This window comes from Oncorhynchus tshawytscha, linkage group LG09 (assembly GCF_018296145.1).
Source record: "Oncorhynchus tshawytscha isolate Ot180627B linkage group LG09, Otsh_v2.0, whole genome shotgun sequence".
Lineage (NCBI taxonomy): Eukaryota > Metazoa > Chordata > Actinopteri > Salmoniformes > Salmonidae > Oncorhynchus > Oncorhynchus tshawytscha.
This window is the reverse complement of record NC_056437.1, coordinates 27,326,225-27,338,332: the sequence shown is the minus strand read 5'-3', so window position 1 is coordinate 27,338,332 and position 12,108 is coordinate 27,326,225. Positions and strand designations below refer to the sequence as shown.

Below are 12,108 nucleotides of genomic sequence, written 5' to 3'. Positions count from 1 at the left end.
GTATGCTCTAGTCGGCTGGCCCTCGTTACATATTCGTCGCCAGACCCACTGGCTCCAGGTCATCTACAAGTCCATGCTAGGTAAAGCTCCGCCTTATCTCAGTTCACTGGTCACGATGGCAACACCCATCCGTAGCACGCGCTCCAGCAGGTGTATCTCACTGATCATCCCCAAAGCCAACACCTCATTTGGCCGCCTTTCGTTCCAGTACTCTGCTGTCTGTGACTGGAACGAATTGCAAAAATCGCTGAAGTTGGAGACTTTTATCTCCCTCACCAACTTCAAACATCAGCTATCTGAGCAGCTAACCGATCGCTGCAGCTGTACATAGTCTTTTGGTAAATAGCCCACCCATTCTCACCTACCTCATCCCCATACTGTTTTCTGCTCTTTTGCACACCAATATCTCTACCTGTACATGACCATCTGATCATTTATCACTCCAGTGTTAATCTGCAAAATTGTAATTATTCGCCTACCTCCTCATGCCTTTTGCAGACATTGTATATAGACTCCCCCCTTTGTTTTCTACTGTGTTATTGACTTGTTAATTGTTTATTCCATGTGTAACTCTGTGTTGTCTGCTCACACTGCTATGCTTTATCTTGGCCAGGTCGCAGTTGCAAATGAGAACTTGTTCTCAACTAGCCTACCTGGTTAAATAAAGGTGAAATAAATAAATTTAAAAAAGGTGGCGCTACAAAGTATTAACTTAAGGGGGCTGAATAATTTTGCACGCCCAATTTTTCAGTTTTTGATTTGTTAAAAAAGTTTGAAATATCCAATAAATGTCGTTCCACTGCATGATTGTGTCCCACTTGTTGTTGATTCTTCACAAAAAAATACAGTTTTATATCTTTATGTTTGAAGCCTGAAATGTGGCAAAAGGTCGCAAAGTTCAAGGGGGCCGAATACTTTCGCAAGGCACTGTACATATTACCTCAATTACCTTGACTAACCGGTGTCGCCGCAAATTGACTCTGTACCGGTACCCCTGTATATAGACTCGCTACTGTTATTTTACTGCTGCTCTTTAAATATTTGTTACTTGTACTTTTTTTTTAAATCTATTTTTTACTTAATACTTATTTTTCTTTAAACTGCATTGTTGGTTAAGGGCTTGTAAGTAAGCATTTCACTGTAATACAACACCTGTTGTATTTGGAGCATGTGAATACAACAATTTTGGACCTAGACTTGGCGCTCCAGACAAATAAAATTGGATTTGATTTAAAAGCCTATAAGAAAATATTTCATCGCAGTAGAACATCATCCTACTCATGCCACCTGGTGTAAAATATTGTGAACTACCTCACATTTGAATTTCCACCATATTTTCATCATATTATGGATTAAAGTGTCAGAATTATATTGTTATTTTCAATAGATCACCAACTACAAATGTCATATCACAAAATAAGACACACATTTTCTTTTACATATGGCATGTTTGTCAATCTCAAATTAGATGGTCTTTCTGGGAAGTCAGCTTTGTAACAGTTTACAGTTTTACCACACAAAAAAAACAACACAATAAGGTATAAGCAATTGATATTGGTATGGTTGTAAACAATACATTATGATTTTGGTTGCTAATACAAATTGGTTGTCTCATTGATGTCACTGAAATCATGATATCTACTGTAATACACATAGAGAACATCAGAGGGCTCCATGAGCTTGTTTATGACTGTAAAACAATAAAATTGCTTTATTTGACCATACAATATGGGGCGGCAGGGTAGCCTAGTGCTTAGAGAGTTGGACTAGTAACCAAACGCTTGCAAGTTCAAATCCCGAGCCGACAAGGTACAAATCTGTTGTTCTGCCCCTGAACAGGCAGTTAACCCACTGTTCCTAGACTGTCATTGAAACTAAGAATTTGTTCTTAACTTACTTGCCTAGTAAAATAAAAGTAATAATATCTAGTCTCCTACAGATGTATAGTTATTGTACTTTTTCTTATTTTTGACTGTGGATTGTGATGTCTTCGTGGATATTTCTTGTGATTCTATGCTGTACTTGTTTGGAAAAGTAAATGAACAATGCTGAGAAAAACTCAAGTTTAATTCCATAACAAAAGAATTTGTGTTGTTACACAATGTAAAATCCTTGCTAAAGGGTAGCTTAGTAGAAATGTCAGTAGTGTGGCATTAGTTCTGCAAATCTTAATTTTAAGTCTGCTTTTCAATTATGTGTTGCAGAAATACAGCAACTGGCCATGTTTTCAGTTCAAATTTGTCTATGACTATATACTTCTTTTTAAGTAAGGTTTATAACAAATTACATCACAACATAATTTCCATGAATAGGAAGGTAATTTTAGTTTTATTTACAAAAGTCCAAAACATGTATAAAAAGTAATACTAATACAAAATGAAATACTTTTTCTTCATTCATTCAGTACAGCCATTAACATAGTTTGTACAGTATGCATTTAAAAGAATGTATCTTCTGACAAACTTTTCAAATATAAATGCATAATTTTCATGGATAGCGTTTGATGCATGACAAAATATCTGAAACATAGAGTAAATTATGTCACATTAGTATTCACATACGTTACATGTGAAACCTGGAAAAATTAACATTTGATCTATTCCGAATAAAAAATACAAATATAGCTGACCAGGCTCGATGACAGAAAGGACTCAAGATTAATAGGATAAAAAAATCAAGCACCCTATCATGTAGGAACTATCTTCCTTCATGTGGAATCAGTGAATGCATTACCATGTGTATCTCTCAATACCACAAGGACATCCATGATAGCGTTGATAGGCCACTATGTAGTGGATTTACAGTGGTTTAAATCCCCACACGTGAAATCAGATTTTTGATTTGTCAATAACTCAGCCATCTTTCGACCAATACGTTAGCTGAAACTAAGTTAAGACATGCACCATGGGTCTACATTCCAAAGTTGGTTTAATTTGGTCCTATGGTTAATGAGATTTAGATTTCAAATATGAATCTACTGGTATAGTGCGGCCATCTTTCAACCAAAATTATTTTCTCAAATGCTTTATGGACTACTGTCCAAAGACAACATTTGGAGTGAATCTGACTTTTAGTCCATGAGAAGATTTTTTAAAATTATTTTAAGTTTAGTGTTACATAGTCAAAAAAGGTCATTGTTAACAGTGTCCATATTTTTAAGATATCAATTCCAAGTGTAGCATGGCTCATTGTGGTAATGTATTTGATTATTCTAAAAAGATTCAAGTTGATAGGCCATTGTGGAGTGGATTTACAAAGGATTTAAATGGACACGTGAAATGGGATTTCCTGATTTAACAATAACTCAGCCATCTCTTAACCAATCGCTTAGCTTTTCTCAAACTAAGTTATGAAATGTACCATGCGCCTACATACCAAATTTCATGAGAAGTTACCTATGGTTCATGAGAAATTTTTCAAAGGTTTTCCAAAATTTACAAGATGGAGGAAAATCTGTCCTGACAGATCTTATGGGTCCTTGAGGCAAATTTGTTCAGTATGAAGAACAACACCTAGATACAACGTTTCGCTCCTCTAGTTCAAACGAGACGGTGGATATGAGGGTTTAAGTGAGACTGCTTATAACAGTGCCACATATAGGTCAATCAGTGCCATTATTTTTGACCAAGTTATTCAGGTCTCTAGTTTCTGTGTGTAAAATTAGAAACATTTACCAATCTATGCTTGCGTTATTTGACCATGTCAAGGAAAACAAATAATCTAATAACAATAGGTTTTACAGCTTTGCTGTGAACCCCTAAATGTTTACACATCCACATCTGAATTTGAGCAGTTATGTTGTTCCAGGTAGGTTCTAGTTCAGTAGTACGCATACTGATCATATTATAACCTGTTGATGTCAGCCTTCTAGGTTGTGTTGGCAGAAGTGTTGTTAGCATCAACAGTTAGTATGTGCATCCTGTGACATAGCGCTGCAGGGCATATTCACACAGCAGGAGCAGGGTGTCAAGCCTTTGCAGGAGATAGAAGGTGTGGAGCAGAGTAGGTACTGTCAGCAGAGTGCAGGAGGAAAGGTACCGAAAGACCTGTTCAAACCCGCGCAGGTCTTTCAGCAACTCGTGAGATATGCCCATCTTCAGCGCCACCTGCTGGTAGTTCTGTACTCCTGGGAACGTTGGGTCCAGCTTCAGAGCCAGAGAATCCACCAAGGCCTGCGGCAGCCTGCTTAGACGGACCCCTGGACAGAAGATACACAGGCCAATGGGGAAATGAGCACAGATCCCCCCTGTCCACCTACCACAAGAGGTTAACTATTCAGCTATTACTAGATGTTACTGTTTCTACATTCAACATTTGAGAATGTCTCATGGACAGTGACAGTGTGCAAATAACTTCATCCTCTGCGGATCACACACACCAGGTCAGTTGGTGTGTTGCTTCACCAGGAAGCCTACAGGAAGCAAATTCTAACAATTGTAGCATGCTGTCATAATTACTATCTCAGGACTAGCCCATGCTGTAAAGGGAAAACATTTATCCTCTTCTTGAATATTTAGCCAGTGGTGCCAAGTATGCAGCTAAGTCTCTTGGCACAACGATTGTCTGTTTCTCCATGTGGCCTGTAGAACAGTAAGACATTGGATATTTGACTATTCCTCTTGGCCAAGATAAAGAAATGTTTTAAAACCATTAAGACACAACAAAAAACAACTTTAAAAACTACTGGTATAAACTGCTGCATTAACTTTGAAATCCAGAACCATCAAGAACAAGATTAGATTCTGTGAATACGTAGCTCAACTAAATCCCTAGCCACAACAGCAACAGAACTTCACCTCATCAGTCACATATACTGTGTATTGTGGTTTCTTTGAGAGTTGCAATGTTTCATTTGGTTTCTGTTGAATGTGCTCCAGCATTAAAATAAGCTTTAGATATCAAGTAAACTGAAGAATAACACACCTTGCATGATTCGGATACACTTCTTCAGCAGGCTCACTGTTTCCATCTACAAATATAAATATTAATGAATGAATACTTTTTTTGCTCCGTCCAGGGAAACATTCTCTACTAAATGAGTGAAGCTGTAAACTTAGTTTGTCATATCTAGCTAATTATGTCTTAAATTACAAGTGAGAAACATGAAACAAATTATCTATGGGCATCCAGTCTCTTGCCTATAATGGGAGGGTATCACAACTTATGATATCAGCCTGTGTGTGTGTGTGTGTGTTTACATTGCATCCCATGGACCACAACTTAAAAGTGAAATGAAGGGTGCCATTTGCTTTAAAAAAAAATCTGTGTAAGCATAAAATACAGCTACATCTAGTGACTTCTCACTCAAACTCACTACTGTTGAGTAAATGGTCACCTGTGTGAGAACAGCAGGTGAAACATCTCTGTCTTTCCTAAAGGTAATTACCGCATTACTGCCTCCCAGACTGCTGTTGCAGGGTTGTTGATGGCTGTTCCAACAGCTGTCAGTTTGCTCCTCTGGGCAGTCAGATGGACTCCTCCTCAGTTGTCTTCCTCCTAACCTGTCTCCGGAGGAGCCATCCCTAATCTCAGATATCTCAGTAATCCCCAGGCTCACAGAGCTGCAGTCTGGGTCTGTAGTAATGTCAAGATCCAGTGTTGAGGCTGCAGTGGTGTGGAAGTCTAGCTCAGTGCACTCCACTGGGACATGCTGATGGAGTGGGCTCGCATGCAGCTCAGAGGCACAGTATCCCTCACTGCTCTGCAGGAACAAGGACCCTGCCACATACTCCCCACTGTCTATTGGACCCACAGGGATCTCCATTGTGAGTGGGACGTCCCCACTGACTGAGGACGGCTCAGAGGATATCTGAGAGACAAACCCAGATGAGCAGTTACTGCAGGTGGAGTTCTGCACCAGCGGCTGGGTCTCCAGGAGGTATCTGTGGTCCTGAGTTTTAAGGTCAGGGCTTAGTACAATGGACCCCAGAGGGACAATCATGTCCACTTTGGACTGCAGTCTGGCAAATGTTTCTGCAGTGGTGGTAGAGTTAGCACATGCACCTATAGGAAGACAGGTCATCAGAGGGTTACATTAGTACCCTAACAAACCCCTTATGAACCATGCATTCACAAATTGACTAGAATATGAGTCAATTAGGGGATGTTTAAGGCGTGGTGGGTGCTGTTTTACTCTGATAATTACCTGAGCCTTGGCCTTCCTGCTCCAGGTTCAGTGTGACCCTGTTCACTGGGTATGCTGCACACTCCATGTCATTCTGACTTGTGCTTTGAGGAGCCAGGCATCCTTTCAGAGAAAGAAGATAATTAATGAGCCAGAGGAGGCACAGTTTGAGGAGGATTACTTGTACCCTGCGTGTTACTATAAAAGAGATTTCAACAAACACACTGACAGAATCCACATTATTACAGTTTCATCATTGGTTGTGTGAACATCTCATGCAACAAAAACTTCATTAGAGGAGAGATTTGCGTGTGGATAATGAGATACCTTTAAATATTTTCTTTAGTAAGGTATGCCTGAAGTATATAAACAAGGCAGCAGCTAGGATTGCCATGGTAACCAGGGCTACAGAAATTGTGGCGGTAACAGCAGCATTATGGGCTGGGCCTTCTGGGCTCCAGACTTTTTCCACATCAACTTCTCTGCTTCCTGCAAAACAAAAGAATTGAGGTTGGTGCTGAGCAAATGGCTGAGCAAATGCTTACACACAACATTTATTTGATGTTTTCCATTTCTGACTTTGATCCTTTGGCAAATACAATTATTATAACACTATTCTATTAATAAAGAACAGTGTTCTTTAGTGTTATAATTCTTAAATATCTCATAACCCAAACAATTAATTATCTACGTCGACAATTGCACACAGAAAATTAGGCTAATAAAAACATGGGTAATTAAGTTTCCAGCATATGGAGATAATTTTCTAATATAACAGTAGGCTACACAATTGACTTCAATAATGAAGTTGTTTTCCTTTCTCAGAGTCCCGTCCAAGCTTTACTGAAACTTACGGCTGCACTGCTGCTCAGTGGTGGAGGAGGGACCACATGGCATGCACTCCAAGTCCTGCAAGCCATTTATCCGTGTCTTACTGTAAAAGCTGAAATCAGATAAAATTAAAGCAGGAAAAAAAGTCTGAAATAGTGGTATTTCAAGTAAACAAGCTAGTAAAACTAAGTCCACATGTTCTGGTCTGGATGAAGAGCTTTTATGACTTAAAAGCACAGCTATGTCTTAACTATAAAGATCTGTAGATACTATATGTAAGAAAGCGATGAGATAATGCACAGTACAAACCCTGGTAAACACTCCCCACAGACAGCATTGCTTTTAGAGGTGCACAGTGACTTCTGTTGCCTGTTTATGCGTTTACATGACAGGCAGAATCTGCAGAAGTGGTAACCCCAACCCTCTTTATAAGTCTTGACATTACAGGGGATGCAATAAGCCGACCGTCCACTTCCATAACCACAGTCCTGCCGGGAAATAAGAATCAAAATATACAGTGCAGATCTGTTTACAGCTAAGGATTTCACTGAAGTTAATTTCTGAAGCAGACGGTTGCAAAACAGAAATGAATATGATGATTAGAGGTCTAGATTACAAAATACATTACTGTTTCCCCTTCCAATGAGCACTGGGGTTATTTTAGGTCATGGGTAAACCCAAATGTGAAGATCCTTAGCATGCCTGCCAAGTGGACTTGTGTGAACTTGGAACAAGGTTCTCTGCCAGTGGGATTATGTTAGAGTGAGATCACCACAGACAGTCAAACCAAGCTTTTTGTGGTTTCATAAAATTGTAGGATGTTCATTTGAACCAGTTTGCTACAGCAACAGGAAATGTGAATTATTATGTGGATAACCAATGGACATTTTTGTAGGGGTTGATAGGCTATATTTTTCAAAAGGGAAAATCAAGGCGGACATTTCTCAATGGAAATTCCACATTTCATAAGCTTTTTTAAACCTAAAATACACTACACGTTTTACATTTCCTGCATTGCAGGAAAGTTATCCTGCAAATTAAGGATACAATTAAGATCCTACAACTGTAATGACAAATCCTGGTTCTGCAGTAAAGGGTGTGAACATTTAAACCTTAAAACGTTTAAAGGAAATTGGGATCCTAAACGTTAAGAAAAATCCCTAACCGAGTTATCGTAAGCACCAGAGCTAATCAGTCTCCTCCGTTCCTAGAGGAGTCGAATCTTGACACTCAGAAATTGGTAAATGGGAGTCGACACCGGGAGTTGACGTGCAAGGAGTCGATTAATCAATTATTTTGAAGTCAGTTGAAAAAATGGCAGAGAAAGGCAAGCGACAACTGTGAAATCCTGTTTGGCAATTACTTTGAGAACTTTGATGAGAAGTTAATGCAAGGTGGAATTGAGTTACAGTAATGGTAGTACAGGTGTAATGCTTAATCATTTGAAAGGGATGCACCGTGTGACCCAAACATGAGACCCAAACCGTTGCAGGCAGCAGTACAGCTGCATTGCGAATTCACGTGGAATTCTAAATATTTTTATTTTCCTTATTATTAACTCGAAACCCATAACAAAATGCCCGTTTAAACATTAAGAAATGTTTTCCATTTGTCACACAATTACTGCTCAGCTAAGTGGATAGGCTACTAGACATGGCCTATCTGTTTGTTGTCCTTAGTGAAAATACAGTAATTTCTCTTCCAAAACAAAAATATTCCTCTATAATGTAATAATACCCACCTCTGACAGCTCTTGTCCTGGTCCACATTGCAGACAAGGGTGGCAGTTCCCATTCAAGTAGTACTGGGTTTCAGAACAATCCATGACAGCAATGTAATCCCTAGGAAAAGGTCATATGTATGATAGTTTATAGCTCAGTAGTTAGCTCCTTTTTTATCTTTATAATTAACACTGAGTAAAATGGAAACAAAATGCATAGAGATTGCTGTATATTAACCACTGCACTGAATATTGTATTTTTTATTTTATTGAACATTTATTTACCTAGGCAAGTCAGTTAAGAACAAATTATTATTTACGGCCAATGACGGCCAACAAAAAGGCAAAAGGCCTCCTGCAGGGCTGGGATTAAAAATACAAATAAACAAAACACACATCACGACACGCGAGACAACACAACACTACATAAATAGAGACCTAAAACAACAACATAGTATGGCAGCAACACATGACAACACAGCATGGTAGCAATACAACATGGCTGCAGCTCAAACATGGTAGCACCACAAAACAGGGTACAAACATTATTGGGACAAACAGCACAAAGGGCAACAAGGTACAGACAATACATCACGCAAAGCAGCCACAACTGTCTATCCATGATTGAGTCTTTGAATGAAGAGATTGAGATAAAACTGTCCAGAATGTGACTGGCAGAACGGGTGGAGGGATGTGGGCTACAGTAGATATCTCAGATAGGGAGGAGTATTGAACACATTGAATTAAACGTTTTGCTTGTGTGCATGTTGAACCATTTTCAATATCCCATAACTGGATGTCACTGAAGTACAGTAAAAATGCAAAACACAAACAAGAGTATGTAGAATTACAGACAAAGAATGTCTAAAGCTGAAATCAGCTAGGCTCCATCGTCATCTCTATGTGTTGTGTTGAGGGGTGAAAAGCGAGAGAACACTATTGAGAAAGAATACATGCAGAGGTTTTAGCATACTGTATCCTCTACTTTAAATTACAACCCTGCTATACTAACATTGATTGGTGAGATTACTTAACAGTTTTATGAAATGCCACAAAGCAAAAGCACTAAAATCGAACAGCTCATTGGCAACTGGAAAGATCATTCATTACCAGCGGTGCGTATCTGATACATCCATCACTTAGGCTACAAGCTAATAAATTACACCTCCCACCCTTAGTATCACAACACATTTAAATATATTTCACTGTCACATTACCTTGATCCATAAGTTTTACGAAGATACTTAAGCACACTTAAGTACACTTTAAAAATCGTATTCACGAGCCTATACTTTAGCACGCTATCGATAGACAGTTCCACTTCATCCAATCTGGACATGCCCTGACATGCCTTACAGACTGCACGTCGGGCGGCCAAAACCATCCTCAATGCGTACTAATTGGGAAACGTCTGAAGTTCTGCGTAAAATTATCTATAGGGAATATGCAGCCGTATTTTTGTTAGAGCAGTACTGGAATATTGGCTAATAACAGAGAATAAACAAACGGTAGAAGACTGCCTGTCTGTCTGTGTAATAGTAGAGCTACTCTATGCAATATAGTAGACCTATAATAGCATGTGAACAGTATGTAATAGATAAGGACTGTGTGGGCTAATAGTATGTCTCTGTGTAATTTAAATGATCAAAAATAATATTAATTCAATAAAATTGTTTTTGTGACAACAATGAAAACATTTTAATGTTTCTCTCTGCTAGAGAATTATGGCTAATTTGAGTTAATTAGAAAGTGTTGTCATAGTATGAAAAGTAAACATAAAATTGCTTCAATTGGGGTTTTAATATGTGCTTGTCAGTAGGATCAAAACTGCGGTAACATAATAATCTTTCCTCATAATTTCACAACATAACGTTGAACAATGCATTTTCCCTTCATCAAGGGTAGACTAAATCTCTGTCAAGTTTTGATACTTCTCTCAATAGTGTACTTTCAATTTGTGCCATCTCCATTGTCTATGACTAAATTCCATCCACTAAATTCCATCGCTGACCTGGTTACTGCTTGAAACAAGTTATCTTTTTCCAAGCCAAGCATTGTTCAGTCTACATAGGCCCACTTACTTATCATCTTTCACAAAGGACAGGGAGTAATCCAAGTGTGGGATGACTTTCACACAGTCTTCATAACCCCCTAAAACAAACCTTTGGGGTAGGCTACAGAGAATCAATATCCTCGCATTGTAAGAGGATATCAAAATGCTCAAGCCTCTCATTTGAACTGTAGACTAAATCCTTTATTTTAAAGCAGCCAAACAATGTAGATGTGACTCCGTTCATATAGCCCAGCTGAAGTTTATCATTTGCAGAGGGTAATGTGGAGAGGATCAGGTCAGAGTGGACCATTGGTAATGGAGGTGAACTGTACTTATGTGATGAGTGATGTTTCCTTTAGACCTGAAGACTCCTGTCATCTCCTTAGAGCCAGAAACTATGCAGGGCAGTGGGATAACGCAGCATTATGTAAGTCAAGAGAACAACCTTATTTCAATATTGGGTCAGTTACACCACAGCTGCTATAGTATAGGGTCTGTATGGATTCAATAGACATGACATAATGTTCTTCTGAAAAGCCTCCAAATTCCATTGTTTGATATAGATGACATAGAGATGTCTGATTGTTGAATGTGCCTTGCATAATCTTTTCGAGAAAGTTAAGGGAAGCTAAGTATTGTTTGTCGCCAATATGTATGTTGTAGCTGTTGGACAGTTGTTATGTTTTGTGAGAACTAGAGAATTCCATTGGATGAGGAAACAGAGGTCATGCACAGTCTACGTCAGACTTAAATGCCATTGTTACAGGTGGAGGAGCCTTCTGTATTCTGGTAGACTACAAACAAGAAGATAGTGAATTCTCTCATATTCATAATCTCAACTATTTGCAGTGAATGATGTGACCTTGGTATTACACGGTTGTGCTTACTGTCTTTGTCATTGCAACATAATTTTCTTAATATCAAATGTAGTCCTCTAAGAATGCAAACATCATTATGATAAAAAAAATAACAATAGGCTGATGGCAATTTATTGTGTGAATGTATGCAAACAGTTTGATTACCAGTAATGTTACTTTCTACAACTGTACTCTACTATGGAAAGAAGCTCCGCCCACTGTCTCAGAGTGCCTGCAATGTCTCCCTTTGACCCAGCAGGGAGACTGGCTCATTCACTGTGCTTCTCTTATTCAGAAGAAGCACTCAGACCACCTAAGAAAGTGGAGTGCTGACTTTGTATAGTGTGGAATGTTATTTTGTAGCTAATTAGTTTTTTTTCTCAATTTTCAAATATTGCAGTTAAAGCATTTTCTTCCTATCTCTTTAACAATGTTTAAAATAGCTAAACTCAAGATTTAACACAATCATTTCCTTTTGGTGTCATGAAGTACTTTTCAAGATGTTTATTTCTCAAACTCAAAA

At 38.6% G+C, this 12,108-nt stretch overlaps 1 protein-coding gene across 2 annotated transcripts; it reads right to left on the bottom strand.

The window, feature by feature from the left end:
- Positions 1-2,239: 2,239 nt before the first annotated feature.
- Positions 2,240-10,195, bottom strand: LOC112257674. 2 transcript variants are annotated; one of them, XM_024431431.2, is made up of 9 exons: positions 9,893-10,195; positions 8,697-8,796; positions 7,265-7,443; positions 6,979-7,067; positions 6,452-6,613; positions 6,146-6,247; positions 5,387-6,003; positions 4,924-4,969; positions 2,240-4,198 (listed from the first exon to the last, which is right to left on the bottom strand). In XM_024431431.2, the coding sequence occupies exons 1-9, from the start codon at positions 10,057-10,059 to the stop codon at positions 3,906-3,908; spliced, it is 1,755 nt and encodes a 584-aa protein (XP_024287199.1). In that variant the 5' UTR covers positions 10,060-10,195; the 3' UTR covers positions 2,240-3,905. The 2 variants fall into 2 exon arrangements, with proteins under 2 accessions (XP_024287199.1, XP_024287200.1); XM_024431432.2 differs by lacking the exon at positions 7,265-7,443 and having other exon boundaries at positions 2,243-4,198; positions 9,893-10,192.
- Between the last annotated feature and the right edge of the window lie 1,913 nt (positions 10,196-12,108).